The 21,728-nt window shown below is 37.6% G+C and overlaps 1 protein-coding gene across 3 annotated transcripts in view; it reads left to right on the top strand.

The window, feature by feature from the left end:
• The window catches only part of LOC135217769 (opioid-binding protein/cell adhesion molecule-like), a 169,073-nt gene that overhangs the window by 116,971 nt on the left and 30,374 nt on the right, over nucleotides 1–21,728 (top strand). For 2 of the 3 annotated variants that reach the window (XM_064253795.1, XM_064253793.1), the window contains 2 exons: nucleotides 16,314–16,407; nucleotides 18,872–19,032. In XM_064253795.1, coding sequence (XP_064109865.1) covers nucleotides 16,326–16,407; nucleotides 18,872–19,032 — 243 coding nt within the window. In that variant the 5' untranslated portion in view covers nucleotides 16,314–16,325. The remainder of the gene's footprint in view (nucleotides 1–16,313; nucleotides 16,408–18,871; nucleotides 19,033–21,728) is intronic. The other variant, XM_064253794.1, reaches the window with a different exon arrangement.

The following is a 21,728-nucleotide window of genomic DNA, read 5'->3' as shown; positions in this document are numbered from 1 at the left end:
CACATACACACACAGTATATAAATATATAAGTATGTGTGTATGTATGTATGTATGAAGGGACAGGCTGACATTGCTCGGTGATAAAGTTATGACTTGATAATTAACAAGGCTTGATTTCCTGTTTGCTGCCTACCAGTCGACCCAGCAGGGATGGACTGGTTGCTTCGATGCGCGCTCTCCCACGCCCTCCTGGGAGAGAGGAGAGAGAGAGAGAGAGAGAGAGAGAGAGAGCCCACTTCTCTGCAAATCTTGAACCAATCTCTTTCGCGTCTTTGGAGAATACGGACGGATCTTCAGAAAAAAATACACTTCCAGACCCTCTTTTGGTTAACTCACATAGGAAGTGAGCGAGTTTCTCTCTCTCTCTCTCTCTCTCTCTCTCTCTCTCGTTCGTAAAGGGGTGTTATTAGCTGCAGTTTTGTTTTTCTGTGAAAGATTCAGTGGTTTCTTCGTCGGACCCAGCATTTATTATGACTTGTCATCTTCAAGAAAGATGATAAGGCAGACAGTGTGAAGCCCTGGAGTTGCTTAATAATTAAATAAAGATGTTGTAAATGATGAATAAAAAAACAGTACTACTATTAATCAAACAACTAAACAAGCAATCGAGTTTTCTGTACAGCTTATAATGCTGTATAAAACCATCAGCTCTATAACCGCCTACTTCAGTTGGTCATCAGATAAGGTAGAGTTAGGGCGCTGCCAGATGCACGATCCAAGGCTAACTTTAACCTTAAATAAAACAAAAACTACCAAGGTTAGAGGGTTGCAATTTAGTAAGTTTAATGATTGGAGGGTGAACGATCAACATACCAATGTGCAGCCCTCTATCCTCAGTAGTTTTTAAGATCTTAGGCCGGATAGAATAAAGTGCGGACGGACGGACAAAGTCAGCACCAGCACAATAGTTTTCTTTTACAGAAAACTAAAAGGGAAAGTAGAAAAGGATTAATAATAAGAATTCGCAGTAAACAGAACTCTGCGCAGGGCTTTTTTTTTTCCTATAGCTAAAAGAGTCAACTTGTGGATCCGTAATTATATTCGTAATAAAAAAAATAGTAGTTTTTATACGTTTTCCAACATGCCTCCTCTGATAGCTGATGAGCCATGTTGGAAATAATAATAATAATAATAATAATAATAATAATAATAATAATAATAATAATAATAATAATAATAATAATAATAATAATAATAATAATAATAATAATAATAATGATAATAATAATAATAACTAGATGCCGAAATAGCTCCAGGACTCATGCTTTAGAAGAATGCGCTCCTAGAAACAGCGCACGTAGTGAGTAAAGTGGTGGACACCTAAGCAGGCTGGATGCAATCCGGAACCCCACACTAATAAAAACTACCCAGTCGAATAGGATGACCGTGATAATAATAATAATAATAATAATAATAATAATAATAATAATAAAAAGGCTAGATTGCAAGAGCTGGCCAAAGAGAAACCTCGGTCCTCTTATACCAAGAGACAGGATATAAATCACTCGTAAAATCAGAGTCGGTCGTCGCGCGAGGGATCCTGAACTCGCATGACCCGATCTGTGAACCGCACTCCGGAACCCGATATTCGGACCGACCTCAGGATTCCCAGCAGCGATGAAACCCGAGTCCTGAACTTTATGATGGAATTGGAAGGAGTCGTCTTCTCATTTCCATGTCGCTCGACCCCGAAAGGATTTGGCGTGGGGACCGTTGTCTTTTTCCGGTCGTTATTATGACGGGTCCAGGATATTCCGATTTTTTGGGGCGGTGGGGAGAGCGAGTTTAAGAGAGTCCGACGGTAAGATGCAGTTTTCTAATTGCATTTCTGGTGGTTGACGTCTCGTATAAACTGGGATTAATCGTTGCAAAATTGTTATACCTCCCAGATAACCATTCCTAGGAGCTGAGGCCAATAATTAGCAAGGGTTAGTTTCTTGCATAAACTGGGATTTATTGTTGTCAAATTCTTATAGCTCCTAGATAATTATTCCTAGAAATTAAGGCCAATAATTTGCAAGGGTCGTTTGGAAGTCTCGTATAAACTGGGATTAATTGTTGCCAAGTTTTATAGCTCCCGGATAATTATTACTAGGAGTTGAGGCCAATAATTTGCAAGGGTCACTTGGAAGTCTCGTATAAACTGGGATTTATTGTTTCAAAATTCTTATAACTCCCAAATAATTATAACTAGGAGCTGAGGCCAATAATTATCAAGGGTCAGTTGGAAGTCTCGAATAAACTGGGATTTATCTTTCCCAGATTCTTATATCTCCCAGATAATTATTACTAGGAATTAAGGCCAATGATTTTCAAGGGAAGTCTGGTATAAACTGGGAATTATCGTTGCCAGATTCCTATAGCTCCTAGATAATTATTATTAGGAATTAAGGCCAATAATTTTCTAGGGTCAGTTGGAAGTCTAGTCTTAACTGGGATTCATTGTTGCCAAATTGTTAAAGCTCCCAGATAATTATTTCCCGGAGTTAAGGCCAATAATTTTCAAGGAAAAGTTGCCATTATCTGAAGGTAAAAAAACTCGATTCCGTCTCGAATTTAATATTCAAATTATTTGCGAAAGATAAAGTATCGGTAAATGCGTTTTCAGTCCGTGAAAGTGAGACTTGATGTTTGGGCAATCGAGTCAAATGACAAAAAGTATTTTGTAGCTCTGAAACTCGCTTCTCAAGTGACGAAACGCTTCAACATTTATAGAACGCTGTAGGGTTAACGTTTTCATTCGTGAGAAATCTTCGGTTGTATCTTTCTAGCGTTATCCGTCAGTTATTCATGGGGCGTTTTCGTTTCGAAGAACAAACCTCGAAAGAGAGAGAAGAGCAGAAAGAGCGGCAGTTGGAGTCAGAATGAAACTTTTTAAATTAGAAATAGTAATAATAAAAGAGTACAAAGCTTCCATGAATGAACAACTTTATAGAAAAACACTATGATAATCACATTCATTATTATCGTCACTATTGTTGGCCTCATTAAGTTGGAGCAAATTGAATATAATGATCTGAATGAATCGTGTCACGGGTGATTTGGAAATAGACGAGAATTAAACTCTCTCTTTTCTGGCCTACGAAAGGGAGGGATAAAAAAATCGGGCATTAGATAAGTATAATGAAATGAAAATAGCCATCATTTTATTTTTTTAATAAAAAAGAAAAAAAAACTAGAGAACAATATGAAAAAACAAGCTTTAGCATTCGATCGTAGCTTGCTAGGAAGGCCACAAGTAACTGATAATGAGGTTAATGTAATTCCATTTCACATCCCCCTGAAAATGGGCAGGACACACGAATGACTACTTGAAATCACCCGTGATATTTTCTATGTGAGTAGAACGACTAAAACTAAAGTAGATACGCGTCAACACATGAAATTTCAAATGGATAAAAAAAAAAAGATCCCCTTGTTGCCAAGTCAGGGTAAAATGAAAATAAAACACGCAATAAATATGCCGAAGCTTTTACGGTACAATGGAGTTTTCTGTACAGCGTGCAATGAAACTCTCAGCCGGGGCCCATGAAACTTTTAGCCACGGCCAGGAGCTGGAATGTGTTGTGGGCCCCTATAGCGGTGCCATACTTTAACCTTAAATAAAATGTAAACTACCGAGGCTAGAGGGCTGCAATTTGGTATGTTTGATGATTAGAGGATGGATGATCAACGTAACAGTTTGCAGCCCTCTAGCCTCTGTAATTTTTGAGATTTGAGGGCGGAGAGATAAATTGCGGACAGAAAAAGTGCGGACGGACCACAAAGCCATCTCAATAGTTTTCTTTCACAGAAAATAAAGGGAGGATAGGCACAGAGTGAGGTTTATCTACTGAGAAACTGGAGAACCTGCCTCTTAAAGGGAGTAAGACCATAGGAATCAAGGAAAATGAATTTGCCTGTAGTAGGGTCAAGAGCTATATACGTCAGAGGCTTAGCGTGAAGACGATGGCGGTCTTAAGTACCCCACGGGTTAGTTTTGCAATTTCTGGTTCCTTGCGGGAATGGGTGGGTACGTTCTGAACTTCTCCGTAAAGGTAAATATCGTAAGTTTGAAGTACCCTCTCCTGTTGCAGTCTGAATGTCATGCTAATGACGAGAGAGAGAGAGAGAGAGAGAGAGAGAGAGAGAGTACAACAACGTTTTAAGATAATGGCTTTTGAAATTTATGATGTAACAAAGCAGAACATAAAAGATTATAATCAAAATCATTAACAGGCTGAAACACATACACACACACACATACACACACACACAACAAAGCGAGAGAGAGAGAGAGAGAGAGAGAGAGAGAGAGAGAGAGAGAGAGAGAGAGAGAACGACGTTTTTAGATAAAGCTCTATGGAATTTCATACGTCAAGAAAGCAGAACGTAAATATAAATTCATAATGAGTAACAGAAACAGAGAGAGAGAGAGAGAGAGAGAGATAGAGAGAGAGAGAGAGAGAGAGAGAGCTTACAGACTTACAGCTTGTTCGGGTTTCCCCCGTTCCATCAGTGTGAGGCACCTTTAATGTCTACCAGAGAATTGCTAATGCATCTTCCGGTATATTTTGCATCTTCCAATCTTGGATGGTCTTGGATGCAGCTTAGATATTTGTCGAGCTTATTCTTAAACACATCTACGCTCACTCCTGATATGTTCCTCAGATGAGCTGGCAACGCAGTGGATAGACGCTGCATTGTCGATGCTGGTGCGTAGTGGATTAATGACCTGTGTGCCTTCCTTAGTTTACCTGGTATAGTTTTGGGCACTATTAATCTACCTCTGCTTGACAGAGAGAGAGAGAGAGAGAGAGAGAGAGAGACAGACAGAGAGAGAGAGACAGAGAGTGAGAGAGAGAGTCTAGAAAAAAGAGAGAGGGTGAAAGAAGACGAGAGAAAAGAGGAAAGAGAGAGAGGGAGAGAGGGAGAGAGGAAAAGAATAAATAAAAAAGAGAGAGGGTGAAAGGACGAGAGAAGAGAGAGAGAGAGAGAGAGAGAGAGAGAGAGAGAGAGAGAGAGAGAGAATGTTCTTTGAAATTACTGATTTTACAAAAAATGTAAAATGTAAAATAAAAAGAACAACGTATGCAGAGAGAGAGAGAGGTTGAAAGGACTGGAGAGAGAGAGAGAGAGAGAGAGAGAGAGAGAGAGAGAGAGAGAGAGTTTATTTTGCAATAAGCGAGGTTTCAATAACCTAAGAAAGACACTCCAAAATATGTATTTTGCAGTATATCACAGATGATGAAGTGTAACAAGAAATAAAAAAAAAACCGAAAGGTTATTATTATTATTTGCTCCTCTTGGAAATGGAGTTGTCCCGGTCACCTTATTTTGGACGTAATGAGTTCTCTAATAACATATCCATGATTACAAGGCGACTCTGTAATTACCCGACATTTGCATTCTTTGGCAGCAATTAGGGAGTAGCTCCTTCATTATCGCTATTTCGCGACGCGGGGAAAGCGGGAAAATATTGGACGGAATATTCGCGCTGATAAAAATGGCACGAGAAATGATTTGCTTAACTCCGTAAAAAAAAAAAAAGAATATTAACTCCCAGTTTCTCAGAGCTCAGATTACACGCACGCAACAGGTGTGCAATATTTATATAGATAGATGTATATTATGTATGTATAAATAAATACACATATAGATACATGTGTGCATCTATATATGTATGTATATATATATATATATATTTATATATAATATATATATGAATATATATATATTATATATCATATATATATATATATATATATATATATATATATATATATATATATATATATATATATATATAGTAATATATATATATGTATATAATATATATTTTTTATAGATATATATATATATATATATATATATATATATATATATATATATATATATCTAAGAACTACAACTCAACAAAAAAAAATAAAATAAAAGAACTTGACCACTTGGAATTGCGTAGTAGCTATTCAAACTGCAAATATCGTAGCATTGCAGAAGAATCCTTGTCATCAACCACTTAATCAGTTCCGAGCCAGAAGGGCGGAGACTCTATTTCCAAAATGATCAACGATTTTTGAATTATTTATTTCCCGTTCTAAAATTCTATTACCCTAAGTAAGCGTGCACTAAGCCTGGGCCATGCACCACAGACCCCACCTAACACGAGGGGCGGGTTTGGGGAGAGGGAGAGGGGGGGGGGGGGGGTAGTCCGGAAAAGGTGGAGCGTTCCTCATAAACTTGATTCACGGCATAAAACCACATTAGCACTTTGGGAATGGCCCTGAGTCCAATTCCATTTGCCAAGTGTGGCTCGTGTTAATAGGGCTGGCTTTATGAGTAGCCTGTGCATTTGGATATTGAAAAGAAGAATAATGTCGATCTACACATTATTTTGATCAGTTTCATGCATTCTCCTTTTGCAGTTAGTATTATAGAATAACTTTTTGCCGAGGCTTATCGCATGGTCCAGTAATACGTTCATACACGGTACAGAAACATATACACACACATATATATCATACATATAATTAAAAAAAAACACAAAAGCACCAAAACCGCTTTCTTTTTCTTTCAGTGTTTCCTGCTCTCTTCGGCACTGGGCTATTAAAAGACATAAGGCTGCCTTTCCTGTGTATTTTAGCTCAAACATATAAATTTACTCTGTTTACCTTGTATTTTTTAAAATCTGACTATACTCTGTATTTTTAAACCGGAAGATACCAAGGAAATGCTAATATTTGCGTGATAACTGAGTTTGAGGTCAAACTGGATTTTAATAATAAAAAAATAATATGAAATAAAAAATAATAAATTATTAAAATCAATATTCAAACAGCTGAGGACGTGAACAGTATTAACAATAATCTAAAATGATACAGCGTTTCCACTGGGAAATATATGCAACAAGTCGCTACGCTTTCGACCCATTACTCTTTCTGTATTTATCTACGTATCCAAATACGTCCAGTTTCAATGCTGAGTTTTATTCAAACCTACATGACACGATAAGGTAAATGTCCCATCTGTGTTTTCAATGTGGTCGGATTTGTGTCGCAAAAATCGAGACTTATATCTGGCGATATAATAGATCCCTTTGATGGGAGCTGGAACCCGTGGCCGTGATAATAAGCAATCTATTTAGAGATCAGATGGTAATATCATCTTTAAGGTACACTTACTTTCATCCAGGTCAACAATACGTTATTTTGGCAGACCTTTCGTTCAAAGATCAATAATGCGAATCGTAAAATGATAATTTTTCAGTCCTCTGCCAGCCATCTTTCTTGGAAAGAAGTTATCTTTGTCCATCAAAAGCGAAAGCCACTGTATTGGAGAGAGAGAGAGAGAGAGAGAGAGAGAGAGAGAGAGAGTTACAAGGCGTTACAAGGATTAGGACGTCTCAAAGACTTGTTAGTCCATACGAGACGTCGTGTGCTCACTTATCTCTAATAATTTTGTCCATCTTTCTTTTAAACTCTTCCACACTGTTGCTGTTTACAACTTCTGGTGGCAGTTTATTTCACGTGCCACATATCTTGTGTGTAAAGAGGAGTTACAAGAATTAGGATGTCTCAAGATTTGTCAGTCCACACGAGGAGTCGTCGTGTGCTCACTTATCTCTGGGAGCAGGTTTAACTGTTCATTCACAGTATCCTAATGATTTTGTCCAGTTTTCTTTTAAACTCTTCTACACTGTTGCTGTTTACAACTTCTGGTGGCAGTTTATTCCATGTGCCACATATCTTGTATGTAAAGAGAGAGAGAGAGAGAGAGAGAGCAACAGGATCTCTCTCACTATATTCTTGTCACACGATAGCAAGGGTTAACGTCTCAGCAAAGATGCGTTCCCTTTTATTCGGAATGTATTGGAGAAACCTTTTAAGCCCAATTCATCTCAGAGATACAGAGATCCACTTCCCCAGCGAATTCGTTCTCCCAGAGTCTCCTCTCGGAACTTTTGTATTGAGTTTGCTGGACGATAAGAGGCTGCTGGCTTTCTCCCCTGCCACGAAGTCCCTTCCGCTACTTTTTTTTTCTTTCCCTTTTCCTTCGCGCTGATTTTTTCCTCAGGAGGAGGAGAGGCTGACTTGGAACAATGTCGTTTACCAGTTTGATTACATATAACCAGATAGGTCTCCTTCTTCTTCTTCTTCTTCTTCTTCTTCTTCTTTTATCTGTTTCTCTGTTAACTTTCTAATAAGAAAACTATTGTGTCGGCTTTACTTATCCGTCAGCACTTTTACTCCCCGCCCTCAGATCTTAATAGCTACTGAGGGCAGAGGGCTGCAAATTGGTATATTGATCATCTACCCTCCAAACACCAAACGTACCAAATTGCAGCCCTCTAGCCTCAGTAGTTTTTATTCTATTTAAGGTTAAACTTAGCCATAATCGTGCGTCTGGCAACGATATAGGCCAGGCTAGCACCGGGTTGTGGTTAAGGTTTCATGCGTCGCGGCACATACAGTATTATACCGAGACCATCAAAAGATAGATCTATCTTGGGTGGCCTTGATTATACGCTGTACAGAAAACTCGAATGCGCCGAAGAAACTTCTGCGCATTTTTACTTGTTTTTTTGTTTGCCGGCAAATGGGAAAATGTACCACAACTTGCAAGTTTATTATGTTTTTTTTTTTTTTCTGGAGAGAGAGAGAGAGAGAGAGAGAGAGAGAGAGAGAGAGAGAGAGAGAGAGAGGAGTATACTGAAGATATAGGAAGGTGTAGATTCCTGGACTCTCACAGATCATTTTGAGGAAGCCATCGTTAGTTTTATCTTATAAATGGATATATGATATATATATATACAGGGTGTCCATAAAGTCCCAATACCATTACAAGTATTTATTGCTCAATCTGGTGCTGGGACATTATGGACACCCTGAATGAGTATGGGGTATTCATGGAGAGATGCAACCAGGCACAATGAATTTGTAAACCATTTTTTCTGAACTATGAAGTCTGCATAAATTAAGTGAAGGGAACTTTTTACATTTCTGTTTTTAGAGAATATGGTTCTTCACTTTTCAGTAGTTGTCCTGAATATCATCTTGATGAGATGAACTCGACTGCAAGCGAAGATAATGAGAAAATGGACTCTAAAGACGTTTCATCATAGTTCATTTAATCTAAAAGACGTTTCATCATGATTCATTTAGTTTCTGGATGTATCCTAGACGCTTTGACTCCAAGGGGTGAGATAATATGTTCGTGGAGGAGCAAATATCTCCCGTAATCCAGCACCCCGTCAATTTCTAACCTCCTACCCCCCCGACCCCCACCCCCTGAGGACGAAGAAAGAGAGCTTGTATGCCACAGAAGGCGATCATGAATCTTCTCCTTTAATAAAGGCTCGCTTGGGACGGTCGACCCGATATTGACGGATTTAGCTTTGCAAAGGTCATTCGATCGATGCCTTTCTAACCTCGATCAGACGAGTATTATATTCTGGGGGAACCGAGTTTATAGGATAGATATTATTTTTATCTAAAAAAGATTTGTTTTTGTTTCCTGTTGTGTCTGTCTGTTTGACGACAGAGCTGTGCGAATTATTTTGTGTGGACTGATGTATATTTTAATTCAAGGTGGGTTGAGCCTCCTGGTTGAAAAATAATAATAATAATAATAATTGTTTAACGTCACACTGATGAGGAACACCGTTCAAGTGTTCGAAAGTCTTTTTTTTATATATTTTTTTTTTTACATAGAAATATATATAATTGTGGATATTTTTTAAACAATTTGTTTTCACGGAATTGTGAATTTCTTAACAAACACAATAATAATAATAATAATAATAATAATAATAATAAAAATAATAATAATAATAATTAATATATAATAATAATAAAATATATTATTTATTATTATTATTATTATTATTATTATTCTTATTATTATCTATTATTATTATTATATTATATATTTCAGCACTAAATTATGTTCACATGGGGAAAGATACCCAAGTCATTAACTTGACCAACTCCTCTTGTGGGAAAACCGTTCTCATATGATTCAACAACAGACAGTACATTATTGTTGCCTAAAATCCAGAAGATAGCCTGAGCTCCCTACTCATTGCATTAAACGTATAATAAAGACTAAAATCCCATAATCTGATATTTAAATATAATTCCCCAAAAGTTTTCATGCATAGCGTCGTCATTGTGGTGTGGAGAGATTGTCTCCAATAAAGAGAAGAGATATCTGGAGGCTGTTTGCGAAAGTCACTCAAATCTTCTGATTGTTTTCTTTACGTTATTCTCCGCCTTTTCTTCAATGGGATTCTGGTAAAACCGAGGTACAACATACTTACTAAGATTATAAGATTAAGGGGGTCAGTGAGCACTGAAGGAAACAAGTAAAATAATGCGCTGAAGTTTCTTCGGCGCAATCGAGTTTTTTGTACAGCGTATGATACTGTACGACACTCTCAGCCATGGCACATAAAACTTTCAACCATGTTCCGGTGCTGGCCTGTGTTGTTGGCACCTATAGCGGTGCCACACGTACAAGCATGTTAACTTTAACCTTAAATAAAATAAAAACAGATGAGGCTAGAGGGCTGCAATTTGGTATGTTTGTTGATTAGAGGGTGGATGATCAACATGCCAATTTGCAACCCTCTATTAAATAAACCATAAATATCCTATCCTAAAGTTCCTGTATCTTTGACTCGACGTGAAACACCTTTTTCAGAACTTCTTAGGCTCTTCCATAGGGTTTCCCTACCCCCCAACAAGAACAACAACAACGAGAACAAGAACGATAACAAGGACAACAAGAACAACAAAGTAGCATGTAGGCTTACTCCCCGAGTGAGCGTAACCAGACCGCTGAACTAAACTTTCTGGAAAAACTACTTCTGATGTCGAGTATTCAAAATGTCCAATTTCCTGTTCTTGAGGCAAAGGACAAAACGGCAAGAGTCACAGACAAATGAATCACGAATTCATCGCTATGGACTGGGCTATTTCCGTTTCATTCATATCTGCGAATTTGGAACAAATCGTGGGACGAATGCTAACAATTTCATTCCCAACAGAGAGAGAGAGAGAGAGAGAGAGAGAGAGAGAGAGAGAGAGAGAGAGAGAGAGAGAAGGTTGGGTAAGTAGGTACTTACTTTTTTGAACTCAGACCTTCTTCTTCCTTCATTCCACAGTTTAACTTTGAAACGAAATCACGCGCCTGGCTGGAGTCAACACTTATGTACCATATTTCTTCCTTTAATCAAATGTCCCAGTAAAAGTGAAACAAATAAGAAGAAGAAGAAAGAAAAACGGGATTTGCAAAAGAAAACCCCCGTATGAAGAAGCATGTCGCTGAACGTCAGCGCCATTTTTGGCCCTAAGAAAATTTGTGAGCACAATACTGTGTGTGGCCTTGGCACGCGCCACCCGCCAGGCGCTTGTTTCGGGGACGCGCGGCGGAATACAAATGGAGGCTCCGGTGTTTAGAATTCGGACCGACTTCATACAATATGTGGGCCGAACCGGAGACACAAATTCTCTCTCTCTCTCTCTCTCTCTCTCTCTCTCTCTCTGTGCTAATGTGAAGTATGAGCATAACAAATTCCAAATTTAAAAACAGGAATAAGTTCAATCAGCGCTGAATCACACAAACACACACATATATACTATCATTTTTTATGTATATATGTATATGTATATTTATATATATAGATAGGTAGATAGATAGATAATAACTGTGTGTGTGTGTTTGTTCCTACTGGAATGTAGTAAATAACAAATATGGTTTCTGAAATGATTTATAATTATGTAACCCTTTTACCCGAAGAGAGAGAGAGAGAGAGAGAGAGAGAGAGAGAGAGAGAGCTGTTTTCCGCTTCCCATTCGTTTTATAAGCCACGGCCTATGGAACTTTAACCACGGTCCGGTTGTGGTGGTCTGGCCTATATATCATTACCAGACGCACGATTATGGCTAACTTTAACCACAGATAAATAAAAAAACTACTGAGGCCAGAGGGCTGCAATTTGCTGTGAATGATGATCGGAGGGTGGATGATCAACATACCAATTTGCAGCTTTCTAGCCTTAGCAGTTTTTAAGATCCGAGGGCGGACAGAAAAACGTTCGGACGGACGGACAAATAGCCCCCATCTGAATATTTTCCCTTTAACAGAAAACTGAAATGTAAACGGCAACAATCTGCCATAACTACGAGGCAAATTGCTCAAGCATTCATTGATTGAGGGGTTCGATATACTACTGAGGCCTCAAAATGGGATGGTTCGGATTGGAAGGTTTCGCGTCTCATCGAAGGATACGAGTTTGAGTAGGAAATATGCAACAGGGTAATTCAGAAAGTGCAATAAAAAAGTAGTTATTTTATTCGTTCGTCGTGTCCTGGTTTTGGCCCCCCCCGGTTGTTTTTTCTTTTTGTTTTGTTTTTTTTTTACATGTAGACAGTTTACTGTGAAGGCTTGGGTACTAAATAGTTGGTTCTAAAAACTGCAGCGATGTGGGTGCTGGCTGGTTCATTTAAATAATAATAATAATAATAATAATAATAATAATAATAATAATAATGTTTTGGTAGAAGACCCTCTTTTAGGCAAATGCTGTTAAAAAGAATGGCAGAATTAAGCGAGTTGATTTTATATATTGTTTTTTCTATTTTCCTTAAAAGCGAGTTGTAAGGAAAATAGAAAAAAAACAATATCTATAAAATAACTAATTAATAAATAATAATAATTTTCCAATCACTTGGAGATCGAACGTTTTGTGTTGGTTACTATAGTCAATAGTAATTTTATTTTTCTACAAAAGAAAACTATCGAGATGGCTATTTGTCTGTCCGTCGGCACTTTTCTGTCCGCCCTCAGATCTTAAAAACTACCGAGGTTAGAGGGCTGCAAATTGGTATGTTGATCATCCACACTCCAAGCTTCAAATATACCAAGTTGCAGCTCTGTAGCCTCAGTAGTTTTAATTTGATTCAAGGTTAAATTTAGCTAAGATCGTGAGTCTGATACCCATAACACGGGCCGCGGCTCACACAGCAGAAATCTCGATTACGCCGAAGTTTCTTCGGAGCATCTTTTACTGTTTTTGGTAAATATTTGTTTATTATTTTTTTATTATTATTTTTCACACAAGAAATCACACATAACATCATCAATCCCACGTTCAACCAAATCTAAGCAACAGTACTCCGAGCCTTTGTCTGTTCTTCTGTGTTCCACTTCCTCCTTTCAATGCATTCCCACAAACTTCTCGGATCCGCACTCTCTCTCTCTCTCTCTCTCTCTCTGCTGGGTCTTCAGCCACTCACTACTCTCGGCTTTAGCCGCGAGTGAGAAAGTGAGAACACGCCGTGGGAATTCCTGTATAATCGGCTGCATTCCTAACCAGTCACTCCAGCAGGAGCCGTTGTGCTGAAGTTTCCAAGTTGGCTGCTGCTTTTGGAGTAGGAGGCTTCCTGCCTCCTCCGCCGTCGCTCTTTCTGGCTGCCTGTCTGGCATTTGTTGCAGGGCGGGGGTTTGGTAGGGGGGAGGTGAGGTGGAGGAGGTTGGGCTAGAGGATGATGCCTGGTGGTTGGGGAAGGGGTTCTTGTCGGGCCCAGGGAACGGGGCCATAAAATCGTTCGGGATTTTCAGCTTCTTCCAGCTGCTTGCTGGGGGGGAAAGTTTCCAGAGCCTAAACTCCATCTCCACCTACTACTAGGGTCACTCTCCTCCGAGTCTACCCCTGGACTTCTCAATCCGGTCACTACTCAACGCCTTCAGGCAATATTGCAAATTGTGTAATACCGAGAGCGGCCTTGCAGTTGCTTCCGGAGTCCAAGGTGTTTCGTCCAACATTGATTATGTCTAGGGATTATTTCTTTATTTATTCTGTCTTCGATTCTCAGGGCAACTGTCCTTGGTATGCGTTTGCTTGAGTGTGTGTGTGCGTGCGTATGTATGTGTTCATGTTATCAAGACCAGAAGAACACAGAATATTTGCAATAAGAAAAACATACATTTATGAATTCCGTACCATGAAAATATTAGATAAAAAATTCCATATCTTTTCATTTGTTTAATTCAACTCCTTTACATATAAAAATGAATGGATATGTAACTTTTAAGATATTTTCCTTAGTTTTATTGACTCTATAAGAAAATTTAGCTGCTTCTTACTAAGTATAATTATTAATGATTGCAGTATCATGAAAGCTGGAGAACAGTATCAATTATTCTCTTCGGTTTTCGTGACGTGTCAGTATATATGTCAAAAGAGGTGAAAACATTTGAAGGCTTTTTGTTATTATAATTTAGATTGAATATACGTATATGCAACTGCTGTTCTTTTAGCATTAAAAATAAAAAAAAAAATAAAAAAAATTTTCAGAACAAGCTTTTATTAAAATACACTCAAAAGTGAAATTACAATTAATCACGTCTACAAAAATGAAAGCGTGGGCTCCAGACTTGGATGTTACAAGAAAAGAATATATAGTATATATTTTTCTATCTCTTGTAGCAGCATTTCCTTCTATGCTTGGCGCCCACACTTTTATTTTTTGTAGACGTGATTAATTGTAAGAAAATCCTAGAGTGTCTTAAAAGATTATTTTGCACTTTTTAGTGCATTTTGATAAAACCGGGCTTTGAAGAACTGTTTTTCATATTTTTTAATTTTATATCTTTTAGTTTTGACAAAAAATGTAACCAGTTTAGGATTGTAACTACCGATATTGGTGTCCTGTCGAGCCAAAGAAGGTTTAAAAATTCCGTAGAGTCATTTACCGAGTCAAAGAAGTTGTGAGAAATCCGAAGTTCCATACAAATCCTGAGATACAAGGAGAGGTTACTATAGGGTTCACCAGAGGTCACTGCTGACCTACTGATTATGGAAGGTTGTATTGTCACCGGGATTGAATAACCACACAAAATTTCAAGTCCATCGGAAGGAGGGAACAGGTTGGAAATTAAGTTGCAAGATTTGACGAAGAGGACAAGCTAAGTAAAAGCGTATGAAAAGGAACTTGAAGGGAGAACTTGCCAGTTGTGTAGTCGTATAAATACATATCCACACACACACACATACATATTAAACACTCCTGATAACAACCTGATTCTTTCGAACTGGACAGACTTCATCGCAAAAGAACAACCGAACGATTGTGCAAATAAACGCACCAGATGCAAAAGGAGCTCCCGTCTCTGTATCAAACGGAATTGTTATGCAAAAGTCTAGCTAGACCTACGAGGCGCCACAGCAATAACCTAATTCCTCACCTTGGTGACTGATATAAACACAGATGTGTTCTGTAGCAAAATAATGCATTAGCAATATCAAAGCAGTCCTGGAATGGTAATTAAGTATCAGTGATTTGTCAATTACCAATTTCTCTGTATAAAGTCTGTAAGGAATCTCCCCAAAATCTGCTAGACCTAGTTTGTTCCAAGGCACTGGGTTTGCCAACGGCCTGGGATGTTTACCGGAGATACGAGCGATTTTTGCGAGATTTAAACACTGTAAACAATAAGAACCTATCGGAAAGGAAGTGTTAATACCAGACCTTTCTAAAACTTAAGATTACCACTCCATGATAGTTGCATGACAAAAATAATAATAATAATATATTGGAAGGAGACCCTCTTTCAAACAAGTGTTATTGAAAGATATTGCTACATCAACTGCATTTAACTTGTAAATAGTCTTAATAATAATAATAATAATAATAATAATAATAATAATAATAATAATAATAATAATAATAATAATAATAATAATAATAATAATAATAATGATACCAATAATAATAATAAATTAATTGACAAAATGAAGAAGAAAGTATCAATCAATGATGTCCCAATACCATGGGATACCAGCGTAGATGAGAAAGAAAGAGAAAATGTTGATAAGTATCAAGAATAGGAAATAGAAATAAGAAGGATATGGGATATGCCTGTGGAAATTGTACCCACAGTCATAGGAGCACCAGGAGGCACGATCCCAAAATCCCCGAAAAGGAACCTGGAAAAACTAGATGCCTAAGTAGCTCCACGACTCACGCAGAAGAGTGTGCTACTATAAACAGCGCTCACAGTGAGAAAAGTGGTGGCCTCCTAAGGAGGCAGGATGCAACCCGGAACCCCACACTCTAAATACCACCCGGTCGAATTGGCTGACTGATAGACAAAAAAAAAGTAAATAAATAGATAGAATAGGATAGAATAAGATAAAATAATAGCAGACGAGGCTGATTGAAATTTATTTCATTGACTGCAACAATATGTATAAAAAAATTGTGCCACCATCAAAATAAACCTGCAATAACCGTTCTGTTGCTCACGTCTCTTTTATTATTTTCCACAGGTCGGGATCGGCATGGCGATAACAAATTGGAGTGAACTGGTTGTTTTGGCCATCCTACTGGTCTGTTTTTCGTTCGCCCCTTGCGCAGCGGAGGGTAAGTTAACAAGAATTAATGACGATACACTTTTGTCTTTTAGCATTGCATTAATCTTGACCAATACTTTACAAACTCCCAAGTTACCTGAACCCAAAACTGGTGGCCCAGTCAGGGAATGACGACGTCTGTCCCCCTTGTTTAAATAATTCATTGTTAAAGTCCGCAAATGAATAATATCTTTCAAGAGCAACTTTGAGGCTTAATTTACAAACATCGCACCAAATCTTCGAACCCTAAATTGGACCAAAGAAATGATGAAAGTTATGAGAACGACGAATGCTGCAGGATTCCATCTTTCGTCCATTCCGGGGACCAACTCTTACAGTCCCATTATTGGATTGTGGCCTCTTGAGTCTGCCTTGTTTTGTAAGACTTGTTCCAAGGTTCCTCATCGCCTGATCAAATATTAAGTGGCGCGCTATTTTGTCCCGGGTGTTTTCTCGACTCCTCTGGTTTTATTTATCTGTAATGTGTCGGCTCACATTTTTGGCTCGTCCAGTTGTTTCATTTATGATTTACTAATATAAAAGAGCAGGTGTTCGTTTATGTTAATAGATATTTGTATTTACATACATATACATAATAGATTGTTTTATTTGGTAGAGCACTATTAGTATGATTCAAGACCAAGAACAAAAGTGCAACCAATAAATGCAAGCTGACAGAATACAAAAAGATAAACAATAAAGGAATCGAGAAAAATTATTAAGAAAATAATGCACCACTTAATATTTGATAAGGTGATGAAGCCTCTCTCTCTCTCTCTCTCTCTCTCTCTCTCTCTCTTTCTCCTTTCTCTTCTCTCTCTCGCTCTCTCTCTCTCTCTCTCTCTCTCTCTTCTCTATATATATATATATTATATATATATATAATATATGTAGGTTCTCTATCTACTCATCGACATGACGTGGAACTAAAGAGCAAATATAAGTAAAAGGTAAACACTATCGAGAATCAAGTATTGATAACAGGTGATATTAATTTACATCTCACCATCTACTATATCAGGGTAGCGATGAATTTCTCTTAACATTTTGCAGGTTTTTACGGATCTCGCTTCAATTCGTAAAACCTCGTTCGAACATTTGTCCCTAATGACATAAATTCAAAAGTGAGAATATTGCAAGCTAATTATGTTGCTTAAACCGGCAGAATATTGTCTTTCGTATATACAGGAGACGGGGCGCTTTAAGCCAGACGCCATTGATTATCCCTTTCCGCCATATTTCTGCTCTTCTCCTTGTGAGTGTATTTTAAATGTTGGACCTTTCTTCCCTTTAACAGAAAAATCTGTGGATCCTTCAAGATCATATTTTAGAACAATAATGAATGTTATTCAACTACATCATGGTTTAAAATATGTTTTTCTTGTATATCTAATTTTCATAAATATCTTTATTCTTTACTGAATTTCCCAATAGGTTTTAACATTTTCAGCTGCCAAGGTGTTAAAGGCATCATTAGATTTTATGACCGTCTTATGTTTGAAATGGACATAGCCGCTTATTCTGAATTTTCAGTTAAGTTTTTCATGGCTCAGCTAAGTAAGCATCAAAACTTAATTTTTGTAACAAAGTCCTATATAACTCCTTATGTTGCAGCTAAGACGCTATTTATAGTATCATTACATGGTTAATTCAAGTTACATTATCATCCCACCACTGAATGTGTTGTTTGACCAATACGTTGATGTGACCTCATGATTTGCTGAGGTAAAAATATGCCTAAATTGTCCTGACTGATTTAATGTCAAAGCTTTTGCGAATATTTCAGATTATGATGCCATACGGCAGTGGTTTCCAAAGTTTTCTAATTTTCGCCCCCCTTCATTGAATGGCGCATTCTCTGCGGCGCCCGCCCCCCCCTCCTTAAATACTGTAATTTACTGGCATCGTCGGCATGTGTCAATAATTCACAATATCATACACACACACACACACACACACCACACACACACACACACACATATATATATTTTATAATATATACATATATTTCAAATTCTATATTAAGACTTAATATATATATATATATATATATATATATATATATATATTATATATATATATAATATATTAATTCCTTAATATAGAATTTGAAATAGTTTATATATTTAGACAACTAAATTTCATATTTATATCTGAAATACTTTCTCAGTATTTTGAAATTCTGAATCCCATCGTAATTTAATAGTTTTCAAATATAATTAACCTCTTCATCAAGCATTGGCGGCCCCCCGCCACCACACACTGGTAGCCCTTCGAGCACCCCCCCCCCCCCCCCCCCCTCCCCCGCGGCGGGGGCGCGCCCCACTGGTTGGAAACCACTGTCATACAGATTAGTATGTGTCCTCTAGTTCTTTAGCACTCACAGGAAGCTATTCAGAGCACGGACAGACAGACAGACACTCGATGCTGTGGGCGAATCTAAACGTCTTTCTTTTTGTTCTCGATTTTCACAGAAGTCTCGACGGAAGATCCAGTCTCCGAGATCCGCCACCTGCTTCCGGAGGCCAATCTGTCCAACAACACAGTCACGAACGTGACGGTCCAGCTGGGCGCCACCGCCTTCCTACCCTGCAAATACCGAAACCTGGCCGATCACCAGGTCAGTGACGATCAGGTGTGTAGCTTATAAATTTTCCGCACGACTCCTCACCTTCCCAGTCATGACTAGAAACCTCCACAGCCCTTCCTTCACTGCCCACTGCCCAAACCCCACAGTTGTGAATATTTCCTTGACCAAACCTCAGTGCCCTCCCTCAACTCCGTCCCTTCATTGATGTTTCTTCAGTTAGATAATTTGCTGTCTTCATCGACTCACAGCTTATTCACTTGTACGTAATGGCTGCTGTCACATCTTTCTCTCGTTGAATTTCATAAAAAAACAAGTAAAAATGCGTCGAAGTTCCTTCGGCTCAATCGAGTTCTCTGCACTGAGTATAACGCTGTATGAGTTGAGCCCATGAAGCTTTCAGTCGCGGCCCACTGGTGGCCTGTCCTATACTGTTACCAGACGCTCGATCATGGCTAACTTTAACCTTCAATGAAATAAAAACTACTGAGAGAGAACTGCAATTTGGTATGTTTGGTGGTTGGAGGGTGTATGATCAACATGTCAATTTGCAGCCCTCTAGCTGCAGCAGTTTTTGAGATGTGATGGCGAACCGAAAAAGTGCGAACGAACAGACAAATAGCCATCTCAATAGTTTCCTGTTGTAGAAAACTAAAAATCAGAGCTTTACATCATCCTCATCAAATCACTAATTCATAACTTACTTCCACCCTATTAATCGTTCGCTAACATTCGTTGTGTCTAGTGTGATCACCTCTTGTTTTCTGACTTCTTTCACGAGATGGTCTATTCACCAGCATCTCTCTTCCACACAAACTACTCTGGCATACCACGCTTTGTCCATCTCGCTTTGTCTCATCTCGTTTCTTTATCTCTGCATTGTCGACTTGTTTTAAGACGATAGACATACTACTTGCACACATACGTTTCAGTTATTGCTTTTTCCATAGCACTGTTGCCATCGCATCTCTTCCTCAGCTTTGTTAGTCTTTCAGTATCCGCGCTTGTTTTGGATTTATTTTGTCACTTCCCTCCCTCATACTTGTCCCAAAAATTCCTCTGTTATCCTTTTCCTTTCCATGTTGTCCAAAGGCGGAATGAGGATAGACAGATAGAGAAATTGTCCAGGAGTTGTTCAGCATAGAATGTCTTGGAATTGCTGTGTTTTCATGTAAATTACCTCATGTTATAATTCCATGGAGAAAGCTCCAGGCAAATAGCCCCTGTTAGTAGCTTATATAACCTAACATCACTCTTGCTTTTTTAAAAAATTGCTTCAACTATCACCTGTTTCCATTTCTCTTGCACATAAAAATGTGTGGAAAAGCAGCAATTTTGTGATGATCAAAGAAACTTCTTCTTTACTCACTGTAATCATGAATTCAGAAGAATATTTCTGTTGGTTACTATAATTAGGAATTAAGTATATCAACCTTCATTGTGTTCAGTGTGATTTACTGTATGTTGGCCAGTGTAATTTTGGATTTAGCATGTTTTGTTGTGAAATGCCTGAGGAAGCAAAATATTCATATATATATATATATATATATATATATATATATATATATATTATGTATATATATATATATATATATATATATATATATATATATATACATATATAATATATATATATATATTATATGTATATATATATATATATATTATATATATTATATATTATATATATATATATATATTATATATACAGTGAATCACCAACTTATGGCAACACTGACTTACGACGCTTTTTCAGCACCATCACTTGATGTTGCAAACCTGACAAGTTATGGTGCTGTTAAAGTGCTGACAATGTCGAAGCACCAACTTACAGCGTGGCGCTGGAACGGATCCCCTGCTGTAAGACAATGACCTACTGTATTATATATTATATATATATATATATATATATATATATATTATATATATGTATATAGACAATATATATACATATATATACATATATATACATATATATATATTATATATATATATTTATTTATTTTATTTTATCTTATTATATTTAGTGAAAATTTTAGCCCCCATCTTTCCACTCAAAGGTAAACCTTCAAAGAGAGAGAGAGAGACAGAGAGAGAAAGAGAGAGAGAGAGATTTAGTATTGTTCAGTAAAAGAACTCTAGTTGAAACTGAATGGAAAATATTTGTTTGATTACTATTAACTTGGTTATTCATTCAGGTATCTTCTTATCATCCGATGGATGGTCTATGTATATACTTTACTTCTTTTCCTGAGTTTGGGTTTATGCATGAGTCTATTTCTCAAAGTAGTTGTTTTCCCTCATTTAACGATAAATTTTTTTCTAAATAAGCTTTAGAAAAGGCAATTATTTCACTGCAATTTCACCGCCCTCTCCATTGCTCAGTGGACATATAACGCAATTACATTAAAAGTTAGAACATAGCCTAAAAATTCTACTCATGGAGAAGAAAATTAATTTGAATAAAAAATACCATAATGAAGGGTCACTGATTAAACACACTGCCTTGGAACTAGTCTTATTAGGCATAAATGTATTCGCATATTCGTCCATTCTTTTTTTTAATTTTTTTTACCGATGCCCGATTCTTTCTTTCCCTCCTGGAAGTCCTCGCTACGAAAATCAAATTACCCGAAAAACTGGGGAACAAACGATTCTTCTCCCGGACGGGACTTTCATCTTTGCAGTTGCCTGCATATGGCTCCCTTTCAGGCAGCAACCGCGAGAAACTTGTATCTAACGAA

Source organism: Macrobrachium nipponense, chromosome 7 (genome assembly GCF_015104395.2).
Source record: "Macrobrachium nipponense isolate FS-2020 chromosome 7, ASM1510439v2, whole genome shotgun sequence".
Classification (NCBI taxonomy): domain Eukaryota; kingdom Metazoa; phylum Arthropoda; class Malacostraca; order Decapoda; family Palaemonidae; genus Macrobrachium; species Macrobrachium nipponense.
The sequence above is the reverse complement of the archived record's forward strand: the minus strand, read 5'-3'. Positions and strand labels throughout refer to the sequence as shown.